A 21969-nucleotide genomic window follows, 5' to 3' on the forward strand; every position below is an offset into this window, starting at 1 on the left:
GTGGAAAGTTATGCAACATATTCAAAACATACCAAAGGACTAAAGTCACGTTTTATGTTTGTTTTTTTTTCTCTTTGTTCTTTTTGCTCTTGTTGACATACGTTTCCATTACGTATCCATTATATTGCAATCGTCTGTACTTTGAAGGAGAAATTCCGGTTTTTAAGGAGTGACCATGCTGCCCAGTGAACAGGACCACCCTTCTCCTCCCCTGCCGACCTCTCCCGAGCTTCCTGTCCGACAACGTCATTACGTCACTCTGCATCCGAACCTAGACCAGTCGCAGCCATTTTAGTCCGCGAAATAAACTTCAATCTCAGAGCTGGACGAATAAAAAACTGAATACTTAGCATAATTCCGTTGACGCAATTTGGATACCTCGTTGCAGACCACGGCTCGGATGGATTCGCTTTTCAAGTCGTCATATTTCGGTAAGAGCACAAACCCGGGGCGGCGCTGTCTTGTTTTTAGCATGTTAGCCCATGTTAGCTGGAGCGAGCTAACTGGAGAAAATGTAAGGAGGTTGTTGTTGAGGAGCATTCGTGATGTGCAGACCTAGACAGCAGAGCGTGGCTTGGTAAGGAAAGCATGGACAAGGCTCATTTGACTGTAACTTGATGTGTATTTATTCCCTTTCCTAGAAATGACAGTCATGAAAGCGCTTCATTATATTTTATGGTCGTCGCTGTCTGTAACTCACTCCCCTGTCAGATTTAAAGTAGTTATCCAGCCGTAGCTTAACCCACACCCACTCGCCTCTGCGATAACAGCCCAGCCGTCTCACTCAATAACACTCCCTCGGGAAAATCTATTATTGCTGCTTAAACAGACTAGCCTTTTGTGAGTATGGTGTTTGTGCAAGGTGTGTGTTTATTTCAGCCATTTCCTTCTAGCTAACTGCGGATACTGTCTGAATTGCAAGGCATGGCATACAGTGTGTTAGTGAGCCGACAGGCCAATTTCTCAAGTAATACTGTCGCAGTGTACTGAGTCTCCTGGCTTACGGAAACACCGGCATGTTCTCTTCCAGCCTTCCTAGTCTAATGAAGTGAAAAAATAAATACAAGTAAAATAAAGATGTCTAGAGGTTGTGGTGCAGCAAATCCAAACAGCCTGTGTGTGAGTCATGCAGACTGGCAGGAAGCGTTTATTCAGAGGCGGCTCTGTCGAGTCAGCGTGTCACTGTAAAGTGTGAATTATTCACGTTATCTTAAACATTGTGCATATGGTTGCATGGGAACGGAAATATACGGAGGCTGTAGGTTATTTTTTCTGCCTTTTAGTGTAGGGTTAGTTTGCAACAGTACTGCGGTTTCCAGTATTGCGGTGCTTGGCATGCAAAATAGAACAGGCCAAAGAAGCAGCCCAATGCGCTGGGAAATTAGGGGCTTTTATAAATCCTCCGAGTCGCAGTTTTAATTTTGCTTAGGTGTCACCACACTGAAACTTTTAGTGTGGTTTACCTGGTCTGTTTGTACGGATTCTTTCTTCTTTCTATTCTTCTTTTGAAGGGGATCTTTTGAGCAAAGTCCCCTAAGGCAGCCAGGAAGGAAACGACACCACATGTGTGTCTGTGGGAAACAAGAGCAGAGCAGCGACTGTGGCTGAATGAGGCAGGGTGATGACATAATTCCTGTCTTATCTTTGGTTAAAAGCAGACATTTTTGTCCTGCAAGACCTGGTCTATTGAAGGCTCAGAAATCTGCAGACTCAAACTGCTCAAAAGCGGCTCTCATGTACGCCCTACACATTGTTCTGTTGTTTGAGCTGAAGCTGAGCTGTGTTTCATACTGAAGAATAGCATGCTGTGACTTAAAAAAAAAAAAAGAGTACTTGATTTTCTTTTTGTTGCTGTGCCATGCCAAACAGGCATGTCCTAAACAGGACTACATGACATGGCAGTTCATCAGAGGTGATGTTCAGTCTGTGCGTTTTTCTATGAAGACAGTGTGGACACTAGGTCTCAGAATTTCAGTTATCTCAGGCTGTTTAAGAGAATGGGTGTGTGTGGCTGCCTTATCACTGGGATTCTCTACAGGGCTATTTGTAAGGTGGCCCATGACCTTCTCTTCAGACATGTTTGCAACGGCTGTGGGTACATATCTCTGTGGCTGCAGCGATGCCTGCAAAGCTATTGTGATTGTAAACCACTTTCCATTGCTTTTAATATTGTATAAATTGTTTTATTGTTTTACCTCTAGAATCCTGCTCTCTGCTTAATAAATGTTGTCCTTTTTTTTTCTATATAGGCCTTTTTCTCTCAAGACAATCAAGACACTGTAAAATGCCATAAATTCTGTCACCTGTATGGCACGAGTGTAGCCTGTTTTTTATTTTATTTTTTTATAAGGCAGTGAAAGAGAAAGAAGCGCCTAAGGCAGCAGGCACACCCACATTCTGTCATCAGCCTGGACACCTTTGTTGACTTGACTGATCTTCCTTTGTCACGCTACAGATAATCAGACACAGATAAAACCTGAAGCCAGTGTTAGTTAATCTTAAAATCCTCTGTGGCTCGTTTGGCTTTAGCTGAGAACACCGCACTGTGCTAACATCTCCAGTCAGCATTGATAATGTAGAGAAATTCCTCCGAACCACCATCTGAAAACTGAAATCTGTTTGACTTTTCAGAAGTCTCACCAGGAGGATTTATTTTTAGCTCTAGTTTAGCAAGCGCAATGATCTAAGGATGGCATAGTCATTCATAGGCTGTTATTTCCATGGTACCTCGGCTGAGCTCCAAATACTTTGAAAACCCCTTTCGATGTCTTCATCCCTACCTATGCAAATACTTAAAGTTAACTTGACTGTGTTCGTCGTCATCGACCTGTACAGGCTTTTTTTTTTTTTTTTACATTTTTTGTTGTTGAAAGGGAAATTCCTCAAAATAAGACATTGTAACAATAATTGTATCTGAACTGGTTTGAAATGGATGTTTGCACATGTGCGCCGCGGCCCTGAACTTTCGTAAATACTGCATAATGGTGCTGCGTGTGAGAAGAGAAAAATCTGATGCAGGCAAATCAACCATTAAATGGTCTTTGTCCAAAACAAATGCAAAGTTAAAGTACACGTGAGCACGGCAGTGGTAGTTGTTCGGTGAATTCCCGCCTGCTCATGTCTTACCCGGGCAGCTCCCTCCTGTACTTGTCTTAAGGTGACCATCTCGTGTTGTGCGCTACATGTGAAGACGACTGCAGTCGGTGTGCTAACCTGGTTCTTGCATCATTGTTCAGAATTCCCGTGTGAAAAGTGTTTATCTTTTCAGCCACTGCCATCTGTAAATATCAACAAGCCCAGCATTAACTCAAACTGATGTATTGTACATTCGTAGTCTGTACAGTGTTTGTGCAGGATCCAAAGAAGAGCTTTGAGTGTCCTTCAAGAAGCCTGGAGAACTGTTCCTGGAAAAAGAGTTCGGCCTGTGCAGCAGAACAAATATTGACTTTCAAGCTCACTGGAATTGTAAAAATAGTTTTAGCCTCCTATAATCTATTTCCATGTGAGTTTGCACACATTTCAATAAATTACTGCACCCATTTCCCATTTTCCTATCATGATATAGAGAAGTGAGGCGTTGCTCAAGATCTTATTTTGCACATTACTGTAGAGAAAACTGGATGACAAATGTGTGCTGACAGGGAAGCGAAGGGTGTCCTTGTTTATGTGTTTGTGATTGCACCGAACAGTGGTCTGTGTCTGTAACACGCCCACGGGCAGAATCATAAACAGTAAAATATACATGCAGCTTCTGCATCTGGAAGGTGAAGCCAGTCGTGCGGCACATCTATTACCTGTGTGAATGAGTAGCGACCGCTCACTCGCTAATGTTAAGCACCCTTTTGTTTCTAGAGGTGTGTTTGTGCGCATTACCCTTTGATGAAGAATGTGCGGCTTGTTGCCTCGTGCCATTAAAAGAACAGAGGGCACAGCAACATGCTGCGCCTGCCGTCTGGATCTGCTCTTTGATTCTGCGAGGGGGACCACCGATGTTTATCCCACAAAACCTCTTCAGCTGCGACAGTTGTTGGGCCCTTCCTCTCTCTTTCACTTCCCCCTTTCTCGCACTCACTTGTTCGCTCAACATGTACTCGCACATGTCACGGAGGTCTGGCTGCTGGAATGCTGCACTGCTGTTCTCTCCTGCCGTTCACTCTTGTGATACGAAACCCATCTAGCTTCATTTTTATAGTCTGACCGATGTGAGTTTTTGAAGTGAAGTTGTTGAACAGGCTAAAATATGCTAAACTGCATTTGTTACTGCTGTTAGGGAGGAACCCGCATCAACAAGATAACTGGCAATCTTACTGTAATGCACAAACGTGATGTGGCACACAGGTGCCTAAAGGTTGTTGTATTAAGATCTTGTCATACTGCTTAGCAGCCACACAGCAATGGGCTAAAATAACCAACTTCTAGCATTTATGCACGTAGAATACCTTTTATAAAAGCTTCATTTTCACTGCACAAACACTCCATACAGAAGCACGGGTATGTACATGGGCATGCAGTATGAGAAATGTGGCACAAGGCCATTATCTTTCCAGAGTGTCAGTGAATTGATGCATGAGTCTTATCCTAATTAAGTTATCTACTTTGCACACATCTCAGAGAGGATTAAAAGCTTCTTTGTGTGGCTGATTGATTCCTTTTCTCTGCCTCATGCTGCAGTATGATGCTGCACTACAGCTGCAGTTTCTGTTGTCTTTGTATAGACGATCATAGTGTGCATGTTTTCCGTGCAACCTTTGAACGTGATTTTTCAGACCCAGATGAAGCTTTGAGTGTCGGCCGCATCCATTGCAGCATTTTGAAGTGGTGCTTACTACTTTTATTCGCCGCACCTTTTAAAGCAGCATCACAGTGGCACCATGTTTTGCAGATCGGATTTCTCATTAGGTTCAAGTAGTTGTTTCCCAGTGTGGTTTCTCTTGCCCCTCTATTATGTTAAACTCTGGTTTGGTGGTCTGAAAACACGCTAATATTCAGCCACCGCTTTTCAGAAATAAAGGAAAATAAAGCTTACTGCTTTTTTTTCTTCTTCTTCTTTAAATGTAACAGCCATTATGACTAGACAGAAACAGAAGAGACTTTTAGTGAAACAGGCTTAGCACTGAATGTGGTGTAGGATTATACACTGACTGTCCAGTGTCACTGAGTCATCTGAAAAAAAGGAAAACATGCTGCACTTGTGAGTTTCATTCTCATGATGTTTGTTTTTCTCTCTCCTTCCAGATTCGACTCAATGGCTTAGTGTGACTCTTCACAGCAACTAGCCAAGACTTCTTTCTCCGTCCCTTGTCTGCTGCTTCCTCAGGTAGGAACGGTCCCATCAACAGCTGATATACAGTTACCACCCAAGGCGATGGTTTTCTTTGCATCAGCGTCCCAGCTGTGTGCCAGCAAGCTAACAGACAAACTGCATTTGTTTTAACGAGTAGTGTGGGAACAAGCATCCATCCATTTTTCTTGATCACTTCTCTATTTCAAGGCTGTTTTTGTTTACGTGGCAGTTTTTGCGTTTAAGTCTGGTCTTTTGGACAGAATGGAGGGATAACCGGTCCAGGAGTGTGTCGTCCATCCAGAGGATGAGACTCACTGGAAATGCACTGGAGTATGTCGCCCTGTTGCTTTTTGTTCCAAAGTACTTGGTAATTTAAATTGCTAACTTAAAAAAAAAGTAGGCTTGTGTCTCTCTTTAGACGCATGCACCCTTCTTAGAAAATGTCTGACCTCTACAGTCACTGTGTGAAACACTGTTTCTGCAGTTTTACCACAGAAAGCCATTGAGGTTACACTGCTGAACTTCAAGGCCCGAATTATCGCTGAACCAGGTTGTTTTAATAGCACATAATCATCATATAAGAGGCAGTGAGTGGTGATGGATTTGAAACCAAAGTTTTGGCGACTGGGGTGAATTTTGTAGTGGTTGCAGCAGTTAACATGGACCAACTGAGAATAAATGTCAAGTTAACTGGCAATGACTCCCCTGTTAGTACTTAATGCCAGATTAATGGAGCTGCAGACTCTTGATGTTGGTCTGTGAAACTGGCACAGATCTTAAAGGAAAACAGTGTAGTGGAGCGCTGCGAGAGCAGAGACTTATAAATGAAAACTGATTTCAAGTCCAAGCATTTGTTGCATGTCTTATGGTGCTGCAGACTCTGTGGTCTGTGTGATGCCTTTGACACTTGAGGGGAGAAAAAAAAGATGCAATAGGAACAGGGTGCTTCTCAGCCAAAAGCAGCACATCAGGATGGTTATTAAAGAGTGCTTAGGTCCAGGAATGGATAGATTTGGGTGCTGCTGGAGAGCGATAAATGGCTCAGACCGAGCAGACTGTTGGGACGCCATGGATACTAAACTGTTTGTGTTGCTCCCCGAAATGTTTCCGTTCCCTCCGTTTGAAACCACCACAGCGACGTCATGCTCCGGATTATGAAGCCTGTCGGAACAGAGAGAACATTCATGCACAAATTGGCGTTGTTTCTCTTGAGCAGCGGTTTGAAGTGATTATTCAGTATAATAGCCAACCCAGCTGGCTTAATGAATAATTTGGGCTGCGACTGAGCTGTTCCAGATGGCTGAAATGAAATGCCACCCTTAGCATTTCACCAGTTGGGTGAAGCAGTCATACCAACAGGATGATGATGCTCGTTATTCTGAATTAGCGTTATTTTCGAGGAGCCCACAAAGTATCGTTGAGTGACGCATTCCTCCTGTTGAGGAAGGATTTTAACTGATACTCCTCTTTATCTCTTCTTTCCTGTTGCTCTTACACAGGTAGCAGGGAGACATTACACACAGGGACGGTGATCCGTTGGTTGCCTCAGAGCCTCCCCAACCACCTCCTGAGGCAGGATGGAGCCCCAGGCTTCCCAGAGGCAGTTAGGAGCAGAGGGGGATTGCGAGATGTCAAATCTACTGGTGCCCAGTCCCCAGAGCGAGGCTGTGACCCATGAGATGGAGGAGCTGTCGCTGCAGCCCACACAGAGCCTGCCTCCGCTCAGTGAACGCAAAAATGGTGAGGATACACTGCTGCCACACAACCTCCACAGTTCATCTCTGTTGACTTCCCACACTTCCTGTCTCTGCTGCAGCACAAACTGAGTGACATTATTTAAAAAGGAGTGAAAAACGGAGAAAAGTGATATGTGTAAATCCCTCTTTCTGTGTTATTCTCTAAGGTGTTAGAGAATAACAAGCAATATTATCAGCTACATGCATACAGATAAAACACAGACAAAATAGTTTCGTAGATAAAATCAGCAGAAACAGTGTAAACTGAAGATGCCAAATACTGTATTTGAAGATTGCATGCGTTGATAGCGCACACACTGTCCGATAATGTAAATACAAAGATGTGCAGTCACTAACTTCCACTCAATCAGCCAATCACGCTTCAGTCCTCAACTCCTGATTCCTCCACCAGCTCTGCTTCTAAATCCTCACAGTGTCAGTGTTGTTTTGGCATCCACATGGGACTGAATATGACACTGATGGATGGCTATGCAAATACCAGGCTTTGGGAGCGGGTTCGATTCACCGCCAGCTTCTAATCGTGGCTTAGACTGGCGTATGGAGACCAGTTAAGCCATTCAGTCCAGTCACTGCGGTATTGATCATGATTCCCAAGAAAATCTTAATTCGTCAGATGCAAGTCAACAAATGCTGCAGTGGGTTTTAATCAAAGCTGCTCCAGACTGGATTTAACACGTTCTGGGTGACTGTAGGATTTCGCAGGAGAAACGGCTTGACTGCGGAAAATTTCTGTGGAATGTCAACAGTAGTAGCACCCACTCATCATCTCGGCTTTTGTCATTTCCCCTCCAGTGAGAAAACATACCTCATACTTTCCACCCTCTGAGCGCTCCACAGCACTTTGCCAACCGCAGAGTCCCTCCTCTCATATTGGCTTTTATCATGCAGGTGTTAATCTGTCTGCCATCAGACGGCTCTGAGTCTTAAGCTGTGGCGAGCTCAGAGAGTCTGGAGGGAGAGGAGGAGAATTACAGCACCACTATCAGCAGGATGGAGTTTGGAGATTAAGGGTTTTGAGGTTGTTTTGACAAAGATTAGGAGTCTGAAAAGGAAGTAGCCTAAAAATTGAAGTTGGTAAGCAGAAGTTTATATGCAAACAAATAATAAGAATAAAACGAATCTCCACCAAGCTGTTGATTTTCTTTTTATGTTTGCAAATTGTGAGTTCTACCTATAATTAGCTTTGAGTAACTGACTTCTCTGAACAGGAAGTCCATCTCACTTGAGGTGTTTGTTTTTGGAATTCGCGGTTTTAAGAAATGGACCAGAACGGGTGATTAAACGCGTATCGCACGTGTTCTCTAGCCAAGTGTAGCGCTGGCTGATCTCTTGCAACTCACAAACTTTTCTGTCTCTGTTTGGATGTCACATGACAGGCTGACGTGCCTAAGCATGAGTAATACAGAAATGCACGACTGTTTCATGGCTGGATGGTCTGTCATGTGGGCAGCTCACAAGCCTCTCAGAAACAGGGTAACGGTGTGTTAATCAGTGTCAGATTTCAGGCCCTCTGCTGTGGAACCAGTTTGGATACAGGAAACAGACACCAGCTCTACTTTTTTTTTTTTTTTTTTGATAAAGCTTATAATTAGGCCTGTTTCGGGTGACTCTGAACCCTCCCTTAGTTGTTCTGAAAAAGGCCTGGGCTGCTGGGGACTTCCCATAATGCACTGAGTGTTTCTTCTTAAGTTACCTTTTCACACTATGTGTTTATCAGTAGTTATTATTGATCTCCGGCTCTCTTCTAAGATGTGAAGTTTGTCCTGCCACCCTGTACAGGGTTTTGGTAGAAGAGATGGTGTGGACGTGTCTGACTGATTTTAATCGAGTATTTTATGAAATTATTGTTTATCAGACTGAGAGCAAGTAAAGAAATAAATACAGGCCACGTTTCCACAAATACAAATGACTTCTCTCTTTTAGGATCACATGTTGAAGCTTATATATAGATCATGTAAAATAGTTTGAAGCCCACAGGGAGGGGAAAAGCTGTGCTGCACAAGAATCCGTATTTCTTACTGATGCTTATCAAGGAAACACAAAGGCTTTGAACACTAGTAAAAACTTTAGCTCGTCCCATCTGTGCTGCTTCCTGGATGTTGGCTGTGGTTTCATACTTGCTGAATTCCTGCAGTCACTCAGGAAAAAAAAAAGCGTGCTGTCTGCAAGTAAAAAGTGGTCAGAAACTTGTAAATAACTCATGAAAGAATGAAGTTACGTTGAAACCAAGCACACCATTGTTTTTCGTGTGACACTGCCAATAAGTTTGATGTGTCACATGGCCCTCTTCCTATTGAAAAACAAAAGTTGTATCCAAGATGGCCGACTTCTAAATGGCCGCCATGGTCACCACCCATCTTGAGGAGTTTGCCCCCTCACATATACTAATGTGCCACAAACAGGACTTTAATATCACCAACCATTCCCATGTTATTACGGTGTATCCATATAAATGGCCCACCCTGTGTAATCTTTATTTATGATGGGTTTCATTAGGATGTTATCATTACTCATTTAATACTGTCCAAATAAATACACAGCGGTGGTTAGGAGTGCTTTTGACAAACTGCTGAGCTCACCAGCAACACTTTCCATTTCAGCGTCATATTAAGCAGCTGTCAGGGTGTTTGCTAATGTGCGCCTCTGCCAGCGGCTGTGTAATCTCCCTACTGTTAAATGTATTAACAACTGTGAGCAATTAATTGTCTCAGGACAGCTCACACTAACTCAAAGACACTCAGAGCAGGCTGCACTGTTACACAGCCACAAAGGACCAAAGTGCTATACTGTATAATACACGAAAGACGTAAAACGAGAAGGACAATAGAACAAAAGTAAAATTAAAACCTCTGACAAGGTGTCAAAGGTGGGTTTAAAAAACTATTGAGAGGAGGCCCGTCTAATGTGCAAAGGCAAATTGTTCCACATTTTAGGAGCTGCAGCCGGGAAGCAATCAGTATGCCTGATTCATACAGAATACTGGAACTTAGCAGAGACTCTGTGATAAAGACCTTATCTTTTACTCCACCCTGGTTGTCTCCACTTCCTCCGTACTCTGAAACACTTGCACTGTCCAGCATTCAAATATTTTAACAGTAACCATGCTGTTTTTTCCTGTCTCATTTCTCCTTATCTCACAAGTTTGCCTTCAGTGTCTGATTGCTGCAGATTGTTATTAGGAAAACTTTAAAGAAGGGCTTAAAATCAAAAGGTGTCCTGAGTTGTAAACGTTTAAGTAGTTATCTTTTAATTTCTTTTAGTTTAGCAAATCTGAGCAGAGAGGCTGCACTGAAGGCGCAGGCAAAGCAAACGCTTTACAAAGGCAGTCAAACCTGCTGTGTCTCCAAAGTGTTTCTTTCCTAAGTTTTATTGTCGTTAGCCTGCTTACACATAATCTCTAATATATATTGTGTGTGGTACTGGTACTGGTTTAACAACACTCATTTCTTTTACTTCCTTATTTCTGTGTGAGCGCATAAACGCCTCATTCATATCCACAGTTTCCCTTCACACTGCTGAGGTCACAGGTCATCGTGTGTTTGTCAGTCTGAGCGCCGTTTCCCGGAGGAATTCGGGGACAACGTTGTTTACTGGAAGTCTTAACTGAATCACCTTAAGCATACATGTGTCCACCGAAACCTGGCTCGCAGTGTTTACAGAGCGCAGCGAGAGTCCACGTTACTGATTTTTTTTTTTTTTTTTTTTTGAATCTGCAATTATTTCTGTAAATGTTTGACCGGAGCTGCGTTGCCTTTAATACCAGTTTTGTCTGTAAAATGAGCATCAGTTATGAAAACGATTGGTGGTAAACAGATGGGAAAGACAAAATATTGGTGAGGCAGCTGTTTCCTGTTGTGTCGTAGGAGTTTGTATTTCACAGTAATTTTGACGTGTCCCTTCCTGTGAATACAGAAGTGACTGTACTTGTGCCCAGTGCTTAATCTGTGGGCATTTGCAACTCCCACTCAGTGTATACGTCCCTGTGTGACTGTCTCTTAATGAAATCCCATTAAAGCTGTGTGCTGGTGTTTCTGAGAGAAGCGGTTTCTGCTGAGCATGCAGTTGTTGCTGCCTTTTTACGTCCAGTGTCTTGCAGCGCTGAGTCAGCAACTGCTTTGAAACTCTAAGAAACAGTGCAGTCTGGTGTAGGGTTCCGACTAAACGTTATTTTTAAGGCCGGCTAATCTGCAAATTTTCTTCAATTAGTCGACGATCATCTCAATAACTCCTATCTCTGCTCCCTTTGGGCAAACCTTCTGTTCCAGGCTCCACCTGCTGAAGTCTGCCCACCTGTGAAATCACCCTGTTGTCTCGTCTCACAGCAAATTCAAATAATGACCCAGGAAACATGAATTTTAAAATAATCAGCTGTGTTTTTAACATTGCTCGATAAGACCGTCAGAATAAAAATGAAATGGGTAATATTTTTATTTAATACAAATTAAAGTCCTCATAGTATTTAAACAAAAAATAATGTGCAAATAGGAAAGTAAAAATGGCTGCTGCCCATAAGCTCAAATAAAGCTTCCAATTCAATCAAAAAGATTTTATTTTCTAGTCCAAAATAACAAGTTTCCAAAGTTTACAGATGATTCATTGGACGTGCTCTGGAGTGAGGCCTGCTCTTATCTTTGAGACGATGTTCCCAGCTGCTGATAACAATGCTCTCTGTCGTGACTTCAGCCATTTGAGAGGTGCAGATTCTTTTCGAGTTCCCCTGTTTAATGGTTTACTATCATATTTCACTCATTAGCTAACAAAACTGAAATCGTGTTGGCTTAGCAAACATCATTCTGAGAAGCTTCCTACAGGTAAGCTAACATAAACATTACTGTACAAACAGCAGCATAAATGAGGTATCAACGCTGCATTTAACTTTGTTTTCTGTGCTTTTACATTGGGGGGGGACTTTTATTTTTTTATTTTTAACATTTTCTTCCATCCTCCTGTTTCGCGCTTCGTTCTTCTTCATTAGTGTTGAGTGCAGTCTTAGCAGGCGATATAGGTGATACTGCTTCTGTAGCTTCCTGTAGTGTATTGCAGTTACAAAAACACTTTTACGTCTTATATGATGTGTCGACGATACAGACGAGGCAAACAAACTCATCTCAAATTGGTTTCAGTGAAAATGGGAGTAGTGGGAGTAGAGGTGGAGGAGGGGTTAAAGGCTCTGTAGCATAAACATACCACTGTGGGAGGACAAGCTCTTTGGATGGTCTTATTACTCCGTGGTCGAGAGGATGTGACTGGCTTTCAGCTTTTAAACAAAGGTGAATAAATGGTTGATAGAATATCTCTAAACACATGATGCCATTATTAATATTCCTGTCCATGATTTTTCATGTAGTTTAGAACATTTCAACAAAATAATGAAACAAAATGTTGTGTATTGAGTCGTGAGTGTCTTTGTCTGTGTGTCTTTGCTTAGCTAAGAGATAGCTGTGCTTTGGATCTTCACACTGCAGGCTGTCAGTGATGAGTTATGACAGGGCAATTTTTATTGCCTCCCATCCCTGAGCAGCGACTGTTACAGTCACGATTTGAGTCTTACCAGGCAGATTTGAGGAGTGAAGTAACAAAACAATAACAGGGTTTTAGGTTCAATCGCCTAAAACGGCAGAATTCTAATACCTGGGAGAGACTCGCCACGCTAGCGTGCACCTCTTTGTTTAACCCCGTTTGTAAAGATGTGATCAGCTGCAGAGCATTTAGCGTGAAAGTCTGCACAGTCATCCTAAACATGAAAATATACGTAATGTCAGCACGATGAGTACACTATGAGTTGCATTAGTGAGACATTTTTCTCGTCATCTTTTGGGTTTTCTGTGCTTTTCTTCCCTATTTTATTTCCCCGCTTTCGTAGTTCTCATTAAGCATCAAGCAAGGTTTCTCATCTTTTTCTCTACATAGCAGTTAAATTTGCTTTTCCATGTTTGCTTTCAGTGCTGCAGCTGAGACTCCAGCAGAGGCGAACCCGGGAGCAGCTGGTGGACCAGGGCATTATGCCACGTGAGTAACTGCAACAGCTATTGTGGCGTGGGTGGGAAATAATAACAAAGTGGTACCCTGGTTCATACTGATAACTCGGGAGACACTTAAAAAAAAATGATGATAATAATTTGTGAATAAAGTAGATGAAAATGTTTTGTATTGCAGCTTTGAAGAGTCCGGCAGCTTTCCACGGGCAGATTCGCAGCTTGGAGAGAGCCCGGGTAAGTTTTTGGGGGGAAAAAACTACATAAATGTAAACTTGAGTTGTTGGTAACAGTAAAATTTAAATAATTAACTGATCTGTGTCTGCCTTCCTCTCCAGACTGAGAATTTTCTCAAACATAAGATCCGCAGTCGTCCAGAAAGAGCAGAGCTGGTCAGGATGCACATCCTGCAAGGTTCTAATAATTGCCTATTTCACAATGCACAAACTTCTTTTTTTAACAATGCTTTAAGTATTGTTTCCTGTGGTGCTTTAAAGTGTTGAAATAGAAAGACTGATGTCATATTTAAGCAAGAAAGGATGTATTTTTAACTTGATGTTAGAGCATTTAGCTGATTTGATTTATGACTGATTGTATAACAATTTTTATTGTCGTCCCCAGAGACCGGAGCAGAACCTTCACTACAGGCCACTCAGATGAAGCTGAAGAGAGCCCGACTAGCAGACAACCTCAACGAGAAGATCGCCCAGCGACCAGGCCCAATGGAGCTGGTGGAGAAAAACATTTTGCCGGTGGATTCCAGCGTTAAACAAGCCATCATCGGTGAGAACACATGATTTTAGTTTACGTTTAAATTCATCGGTACAAAAAGATGTCTTTGTTTGATCCTTTGAATAATGATAAAAGATTACGTAATTTTTACTATCTTTCAGTGGGCCAGGTGAATTATCCAAAGGTTCTTGAGGAAGACAGCAACGACGCTTTGTCCCCGGAGCAACCGGCCAGCCAGGAGTCCCAGAGCTCTGCGCCCTCACCGGTGGAGAGCAGAGCCCCAGAGACGCCCTCTCCAGTAGCACTGCCCAGCACCATCCTGCAGGTCAGCTGGAGGCCCAGACTGTTGTTATTTAACAACAGTGACATTGGAGGTTTTAAGTGTGTCCCCCTCCACCCATTATTTCTTTGCAGCCCGTCCCAAAAACAGACTTCATGAAAGTAATCGCCACCAATGAGCCGCCTGCCAGCCACCCAGCTGTCACACTCACTCATCCAGTCGCTACAGTTGTACCTCCAAAACCAGCCCCAACACTGGTGAAAGTAAGCACAACGCATCTGTTTCCATTTTCTGCTTTTCTCTGACTGTTGTTGAGTTTAACACATGTTAATACTTTTTCCCTCCACGTTTGCTTCCACCAAAGCAAAGTCAGCAGAAAGCTCCCTCAGAGAAGAGTCGCAGTAAGAAGGGCAAGGAGCCGAAGCCGAGGGTGAAAAAGCTAAAGTACCACCAGTATGTTCCCCCAGACCAGAAGCAGGAGGCCAGCGAAGCACCCATGGACTCCTCATACGCCCGGTTACTGCAGCAACAGCAGCTGTTTCTCCAGCTGCAGATCCTCAGCCAGCAGCAGCAGCATTACAACTACCAAACTATATTACCAGCACCGCTCAAGTACGTGTGCAAAGCAAATTACAAATACTAGCCCCGCCCCCCCGTGTTAACATTGAAACCAGTGTTATTCTGCAGTTTTATTTCTACCTGTACTTCAGACAGGTTTCTTTCTATTTTTGTGTTTCTAAACTAGTTTGGCTTGCTTGACATTTGATTTTTAATTATGAAACAAAGCCAAATATTGTTGTTTTCAACAACACAGAGGGGCAGAGCGCCAATAACAGGCTTGTGCCTAATCATATTGATAACTAACAGGATGTTGATGAACCAGCTGCTGTTTTCGTGAAAGTCCTGGCAGCAGCGGTGTAGCGAAGCTGTCTTTGAAATCGCTGTTGGCCTGTGATTTGGTTGACTGGTGTTGTTAGTGAGGCAAGAGGAACAGGATGGATGGGCTGTTTGAACCCATTTCCTCTCCTTGTTTTCTTCTTTCTGCCTTTCTTCTCTCTATAACAACACCGTCCCTCTCTCCCACCTCCACTTCCTGTTTTTTGTTTCATATTCCTGTAATTCAGAAAGGATTTCCTTAAAAAAACAATCACCTCATCTTTGTTTGTCTTTTCCCCTCCCCCCTCTGCTGCAGACCTGTGGCAGAGGGTCAGAATAACGGTGGGAGTACACTGCCAACTTCTATTGTGGTGTCTTTGCCCACTGCACCTCCCCCTGCTGCTCTGCCTTCAGCAATGGCCCGGCCAAACAACTCGCTGTCCAACCGCAAACCCGGTGTCCTGCCTGCCAACCTGGAAGAGATGAAGGTATTTGTTCAAAATCACATTCCCTGGCACTTTGGAAATTTCTGTTTAACTGACTCAGAGAAAAATAACATAGACAAAAGTACTGGATGACTACTCCTTAATCTTTGAATTCTTTTTTTTTTTTTTTCAGTCCCATTGCTGCAGGTGTCACCTAGCTATGCATTTAGCCTTTATAGATGTTTGTGAAAAAACTGGGCCTTCTAAAGAACTGACTGAATTGAAGTGTTTTGCTATAATAAGATGCAACCCTGCAACAAGCCACAAAGTGTCAGACCATGTGAAGTTACAGAGCAGATGTAAAAGTCTGGCTTGTTTGGCAGAGGAAGTCCTAGCCTCCTCTGGCATTAACATCAGCACAAAAACGGTGCACCGTGAGCTTCCTGACACGGGTTTGCTTGGCAGCTCCTATGGGTGCGATCTTTGTTGAATCTTTAAAAACTTGACATCATGTAAAGTTGCAGAGTGCCGATGCACAAAGTGTGTAAAGTTGTGCTCTGCTGACTCAGTAACTACAGCGTTCCAAACATTAACATCAGCACAAAAACTGTACACTGAAGTTTTACAGCTCCTGTAGGTGTCGGTGCCACAGTACTTACGTCTGTAGGAAAGACTCTGTGCTGAAGTGTGGTATTTGCTTTATTACAGTGTTATTAGAGAAGATTAATGGCACTATGATGCCTGTGCACTAAATCAGAAACGCCAACCTGAAGCAGCGTGTCTTCGCACAAAGCCTGAAAACTGCAGCACGTATGAAGTCAGGCGTTTGTGGCTGGTATTTGTTGGTTTTATGATGGCTCATCATGAGTCATACAAGATATGATGTGCTTTAGACGTGCTGTTTGGTGGATTGTTGTCCCTTTAAGCACAGCCAACATGTTTCCACATTTTTCCGCGTCTTAATGCAAAGCCAACCATCTGCTGTCTCCAGCTACAAATTTAACAAACACACATGAATTATGTTAATCTTTTTTCTCTTCTAATTCTTGGCAATAAAATGAGCACATTTCCAAAGAGAGTGAACTGCTCCTGTAAAAATAGACTACTAAAGTCTAAAATCTGATGCTGACGTGATCCTCCTTTTGTCTTCCCAGGTGGCCGAGCTGAAACTAGAGCTGAAGCTTCGTGGCCTCCCAGTGTCGGGAACGAAGACGGATCTGATAGAAAGACTGAAGCCTTTCCAGGACAATCCCAGCACCACTGCTGCTGCCAGCATCCCCACTCCTGCCACTACTACCCTATCTGCCATCCCCATGGAGGTTACCACAACTACCACACCTGCTGTAGTCCCAGTCCAGCAGGTGGCTCCAGAGAGCATGAGCTCTACGCCGCCTGTCTCACCTGTTCCTTTTGATCTCTCCGCCCTCCAGCAGGATGTAGGGATGTCTGAGGGTCTGTCTGAAATTCAAATGCTGACCTCGTTAGGGCCACAGTCCTCACAGTCTTTCAAAGTCCCAGAGGAAAAGGACAGAAGGCTCCACGAGAAGGAGCGGCAGATAGAAGAGCTGATGAGGAAGCTGGAGCAGGAGCAGAAGCTGGTGGAGGTGCTGAAGATGCAACTGGAAGTGGAGAAGAGAGGTCAGGGTGACTCTGCCTCTATGTCCCCCAAGATCGCTCCAGGAGCTGCTGTGAACTCTGTTCCTCCTGTCCTCAACTCTAACCTGGTGAAAGTCGAAGGTGCAGTCCTGTCAAATTGTTCATCGACTGCTGCCATCTCAAGCTCAATCCTGGGTTCACAGGCACACTCAGCACCCGTGGCAGGAGTGGTGAAGTTGGAGGATGTGACCGTTTCTTCTGGCAAGCCGCTGCAGACCCAAACCAAGCTCATCACACAAATCCAGGCCCCAGGTCAGCCTCAAGTAACCAGCAGCCCACAGCTCCTCTCGCAGTCCCAGAAAAGTCCCAAACTCCGAGCCCAGCCACAGTCCCAGCCCGCACCCCCCAGCCTGCAGCAGTTCTTCATCAGCCACTCGGGTGGTGTTTCCCAGGTGTTGGGTCAGCCTCAGACTTTGTTGACAGCAACTGGCCAAGCTGGAACACAGATCCTCCTTCCAGTGTCACTGCCCAACAACGCTGCTGCAATCCAGCTGCCAAGCACCACCGTCAGCCTGCAGGTGAGTGAGGCAGTGGCGTAGCATGGCAGAGGGTGTAACAGAGTAAGCGCTTGTTGATCTACCATAAACTCATCTTGGCATTATTAATGATAATCTTAATATAAAACCTAGAAAGAACCATCTCGACTCATCCTCTGTAGAGTTGAGGTCTTACGATCTCGCATGTCTTTCCTCTGCACTAGCCTGTTCTCCAGGCCACAGTCTCAAACCCAGGCCTGGTCCATTCCTCAGTCCCTCAGCTGCAGACCACCAAGGTGGAGATGGCACCCAGCCAGCAGCCGCTGCTACAAGTGAGTCACGTCTCATTAGTAGTTCCAGTTAGCTCTACACAAAAGCCACAAAGACCTGTGATGTACAGAGGTCTGATGTCAGACTCTCTCATGTCTTGGCAGACTCTGACTATGTGCAATAACACTGCTGGCTTGGAGAACCAGAGTAGACCTGAGATGAATCCCCAGTGCTTTTTGAGAAGCTCCCCAGAGAATAAGCTCTCTCCACGAGCATCACCCAACCATCGAATCTCCAACGGGCCCCTCAATAAGGTGTCTATCAGGAATTCAGCATTTTTCTGAACTTAACTCTTCAGATCTTCACATATTTCTCTGACTTGATCTTTTCTCTGTCACCTTTGCAGCCTTCCTCTCCTCAGCCCACCTTCATCTTCCAGCCCACCTCCCTGGTTCCCCAGCCTCCTAAGACCAGAGAGCCTCCCCGCTATGAGGAGGCCATCAAACAGAGCCGCAGTCTTCACATCAACAACGTTTCACAGGTTAGATGAAAACAAGCCACAGCTGACACACACACTACTGAAACTGATGTGTGCAGAGTACAGAGAAGCATAAAGAACGTAGGCGTATACTTCCAGTTTTTCCAGCCTTGAGCAGCTTTTTCATTTTTGGTTACAAAGCGTCGAGTCTCTTAACGTCCTTAAATGTCTTTTCAGGTTCCCACAGCAACCAGCCAGCAAATGGACGACCTGTTTGACATCCTTATAGAGAGCGGAGGTAAGTTGGTGCACACTGACGGTGCAAAGCAAAACGTTCTGTTCAGTGTGAAGAAGTTTAAAAAGCCCCAAGTGTCAGAGAAACTGTGAATAAGCTGCTGTGTGGGCAGATTTGATGTCAGTACGCATTTTAAATTGGCAGATTCGAGCTGATTGTGGCTGATCTGATATCAGCCTTTTGGATATTATGTATAACAGAGACCACGTACCGTGTAAACTGCAGACTGCCAAAAGGGGTTACTTTTACTCAAGTAATTTGGAAATGTGAATTTGACTTTTTCTGCATTGATGAGTCATAAAATGCTCCGATCGTCCTCACACTGCCGACTAATAAAAAGCGAGAGACTCTGAATTCACCATGACAGCGACTTCTATAAAAGCTTCTAGGAGTTGTTTTTAAGGTTAATGAGACGAGATTAGAAGGGACGTTCGTGGAGGCTTTCCTCCTTTAAAAATAAACCTCCTCAATAAATTAGAGATGCACATCCCTAAAAACTCACTTCACAAAGCACCACTGCTATTCTGCTTGTGAGTGACACACAATCTTGAAAGAAGTGAAGAAGAACCTAAAGAGAGCACTAACGCAGCCACACCCACCTCCATAACTTCTCTGAAATCTTTGTTGGTGTGTCCAACTAAAAACTCTGTACAAGTGTTCAAAGCTGACAACTCCAGAACAAAGTTGTGTGACATGTGAGAGTCACATGTTACTCTTTTAACTGTGAAGCGCTCGTTTTCAGAGGGGCAAAGGCTCGGTGCTGCTTTGCTACATGAGTGTGTGGATGCCTTGTGAGCATTAAAGGAACAAATCATTTAAAACTGTAATTTGAGGGAGAGGATGAGGGAAAGAGTCTGTATCCTGAAGCTTAGGAGAGATTAGCTGATGCAATAAGACGATAACTTAAAGCACACGAGCTGATCAATGATCAAAGAAGGAAACTCATCCTTTGAAATGGCTGTTTTTTCAGCAAGTTATTGACCCATAAGTAAGCCTCATAATTGGCTTAAAGGATGTGATTTATTTCTACAGCCTGAACTCTGTTTAAAAACCGATACGATCTAAGATCACTTTATAAATGAGTTCTTTTTTTAGATCCACTGTGGACAAACTAACATGTTTAAATATGTCAGTTTTTAATCTGCATCCTTATTTGATCTTTGTTTTCCCGCCTGCAGAAATCACTCCATTTATCCATCAGAACTCACCGGTGTCTCACCCCAAGACTCTCCCTGTCACAGCCAGCATCACCACCCTTCCAGTCAACACCGTCCTGTCCAGACCGCCCCCGCAGGTCCAGGTAGCCCCTCCTTCCATACTTGTGAACCCGTGCTTGCCCGGTCTATCGTCCCTGGCCACAGACAATCAGCTGGAAGCCTTTCTAGAGGGGACGCTGGCCGAGACGCCGTCTGCGTCAGACCCTCGCACGCAGGGCCTGATGGAGGAGCTGCAGGCCCAGCTCATGGACCAGCAGCCCTTCTCACCCATGGACACGTCAGAGCTGTCTTTCTGCGATTCCTCCTCGCCCCCGTCCTCACTCAACATGGGCCTGTCAGACCCGGCCCTGGACAACATGGAGTGGCTGGACCTCACCATGCCGCCGGGTCCTGGCGGGATGCTGACACCACTGGGGATCCCAACGGACTTCCTGGATACACATGACCTGCACTGGGACTGATGGAGGCTTTGATGATGAAGATGGAGAAGTGTGAAAGATGGATGGATGGATGGATGAAGGGAAAGCTTCAGAGATTTTAAATAAAAAAAAGAATAGTAATAATAATACATAAAAGGAGAAAACATGGCCTTTAAGTGCCATACCACTCTTACCAGTAAATCCATACCATCTGTAATATTCCCACTACTCTAGAGGAAGAGAGGCTGATCCGAGCAGAACTACAAGCAGGAGTTTGCACAGCTTTAGGAGAGAGTCCCGTAACGGCTCGGCAACCTGGAAAGCGTCCGCCGAAAGGTGACTGCGGTCACGCTGCGCTGCAATAAAGGGATTTTTAATCAGAATAGACTTTTTAGTGTCTGATGTCATGATTTTAGCAATCATAAACAGAGCCAAGGAGACAGAGCCAAATGCTGAATGGAAGAACAGACTGTTTGTAAATAGTTTAAACCACACTAAGAAAACTGAGCTGAGGGGATCATTTCTAGTAGAGGTAGAGGAAAACGGCATCTGTTTTACTCATCGTGATAGATCAACATGTCAGACAGTTCCTGAAGGTCTGATATGAATTACACTCGTGAGTGCTGTCACATGCTAGGTTAGAAAAGCTGGTGATTACAACACGACTGGAGGCTCAGACTAAAGTAAAAGGAGACTTGAGTCTCTATAACGACGCACCCGATGCTAAGCCCGGGGTTATACACTCAGCTACTGCCAGACTGAGGTGTGAAGGAATGTCTGAATGAAGTCGAGCCTCTGTTCGCACTGGTCCGTGATTTGTTTGTAACAGATGTGACTGTTTTCTCCTGACCTATCGTTGACTCCCATCAGTCAAGCTGATCAACCAATGACTCTAAAGAACAACACGACGACGAGAGGAGGAGGAGGAGGCGGCGGCTCCTCCCATCGACGTGAGAGCTATGCACTAAAGAGGCGCACAAATCTGACGACGCGCCTCGCTGACCTCAGAACAAGGAAATGTGAACACTGCATATCCAAGGCGATCGTCACGACTGTGACATAAGATCACGTTGCCACTGGCTGCGCAGATACTGCAGTTGTCCAAGTCGCGAATTGTGAATGTACTTTTAAAAAGTGGGACTTAACTCTAAAAAAAAAAAAAGTTGGCAGCTTTTTTTTTTTTTTTTTTTTTCTCCTTCTTCTTCTGATTAGCGAAACAGGAAAGGGAACAAGTATCAATTTGCAGACACACATCTGTAATAGGTGTGCTGCCAGTTATCGGAAGATGTCTTTGAGCTTTAAATCTGGGTGTCCCGCAGTATGCCTGCACTTTGTGTGTGTGAGACAGGAGAGGAAATTGCTCTAGTTTTTAAAAAAAGAGATGGGTTGCTTTGGTTCACAAGCCTTTTCAATACGGGATCGACTGCTGATTGGAGGAATCGGAATACTCTAAAATCATACTCCGCTGGTTTAAGGGCGATACATCAGCTGCTGTGGCTTGTAGATAAAGTCAGTTTCCGGGCAGTGTGTGAGAGAAGCATGCCCCTGTGTGTGTGTGTGTGTGTGTGTGTGTGTGTGTGTGTGTGTGTGTGTGTGTGTGTGTGTGTGTGTGTGTGTGTGACTGTGTTTGTTTGTCTTTGTCTTTCCGTCTCTTGCATGTACAGCCGTGTCTCCGTGTGCATGATCGTACTCGTGTTTGGTCTCTGGCTGCTTCAAACTCTGCTGCCGCCCTGAAGTTGTCTAAAGGAATTTGCAAAACATCTCCCAACTCCAATCATTTGCAACCTGCTTTGCATATTCCAAATTTGTCTCTTTGTAAGGCTCCCGAT

The 21969-nt window shown here is 44.2% G+C and overlaps 1 protein-coding gene across 2 annotated transcripts; it reads left to right on the top strand.

The window, feature by feature from the left end:
- The first annotated feature begins 152 nt into the window (after positions 1 to 152).
- Positions 153 to 21657, top strand: mrtfba (myocardin related transcription factor Ba). Of its 2 annotated transcripts, none has more exons than XM_040023138.1 (17): positions 153 to 431; positions 5236 to 5317; positions 6784 to 7024; positions 12985 to 13050; positions 13198 to 13253; positions 13355 to 13430; positions 13638 to 13799; positions 13910 to 14073; positions 14163 to 14291; positions 14393 to 14640; positions 15221 to 15392; positions 16484 to 17503; positions 17686 to 17793; positions 17896 to 18045; positions 18138 to 18272; positions 18447 to 18507; positions 19683 to 21657. In XM_040023138.1, the coding sequence occupies exons 3-17, from the start codon at positions 6862 to 6864 to the stop codon at positions 20180 to 20182; spliced, it is 3210 nt and encodes a 1069-aa protein (XP_039879072.1). In that variant the 5' UTR covers positions 153 to 431; positions 5236 to 5317; positions 6784 to 6861; the 3' UTR covers positions 20183 to 21657. The 2 variants fall into 2 exon arrangements, with proteins under 2 accessions (XP_039879072.1, XP_039879073.1); XM_040023139.1 differs by lacking the exon at positions 153 to 431 and adding an exon at positions 446 to 577.
- Positions 21658 to 21969: the final 312 nt, after the last annotated feature.

This window comes from Simochromis diagramma, unplaced genomic scaffold (genome assembly GCF_900408965.1).
Source record: "Simochromis diagramma unplaced genomic scaffold, fSimDia1.1 OVJJ01000208.1, whole genome shotgun sequence".
In the NCBI taxonomy this organism is placed as follows: Eukaryota; Metazoa; Chordata; class Actinopteri; order Cichliformes; family Cichlidae; genus Simochromis; species Simochromis diagramma.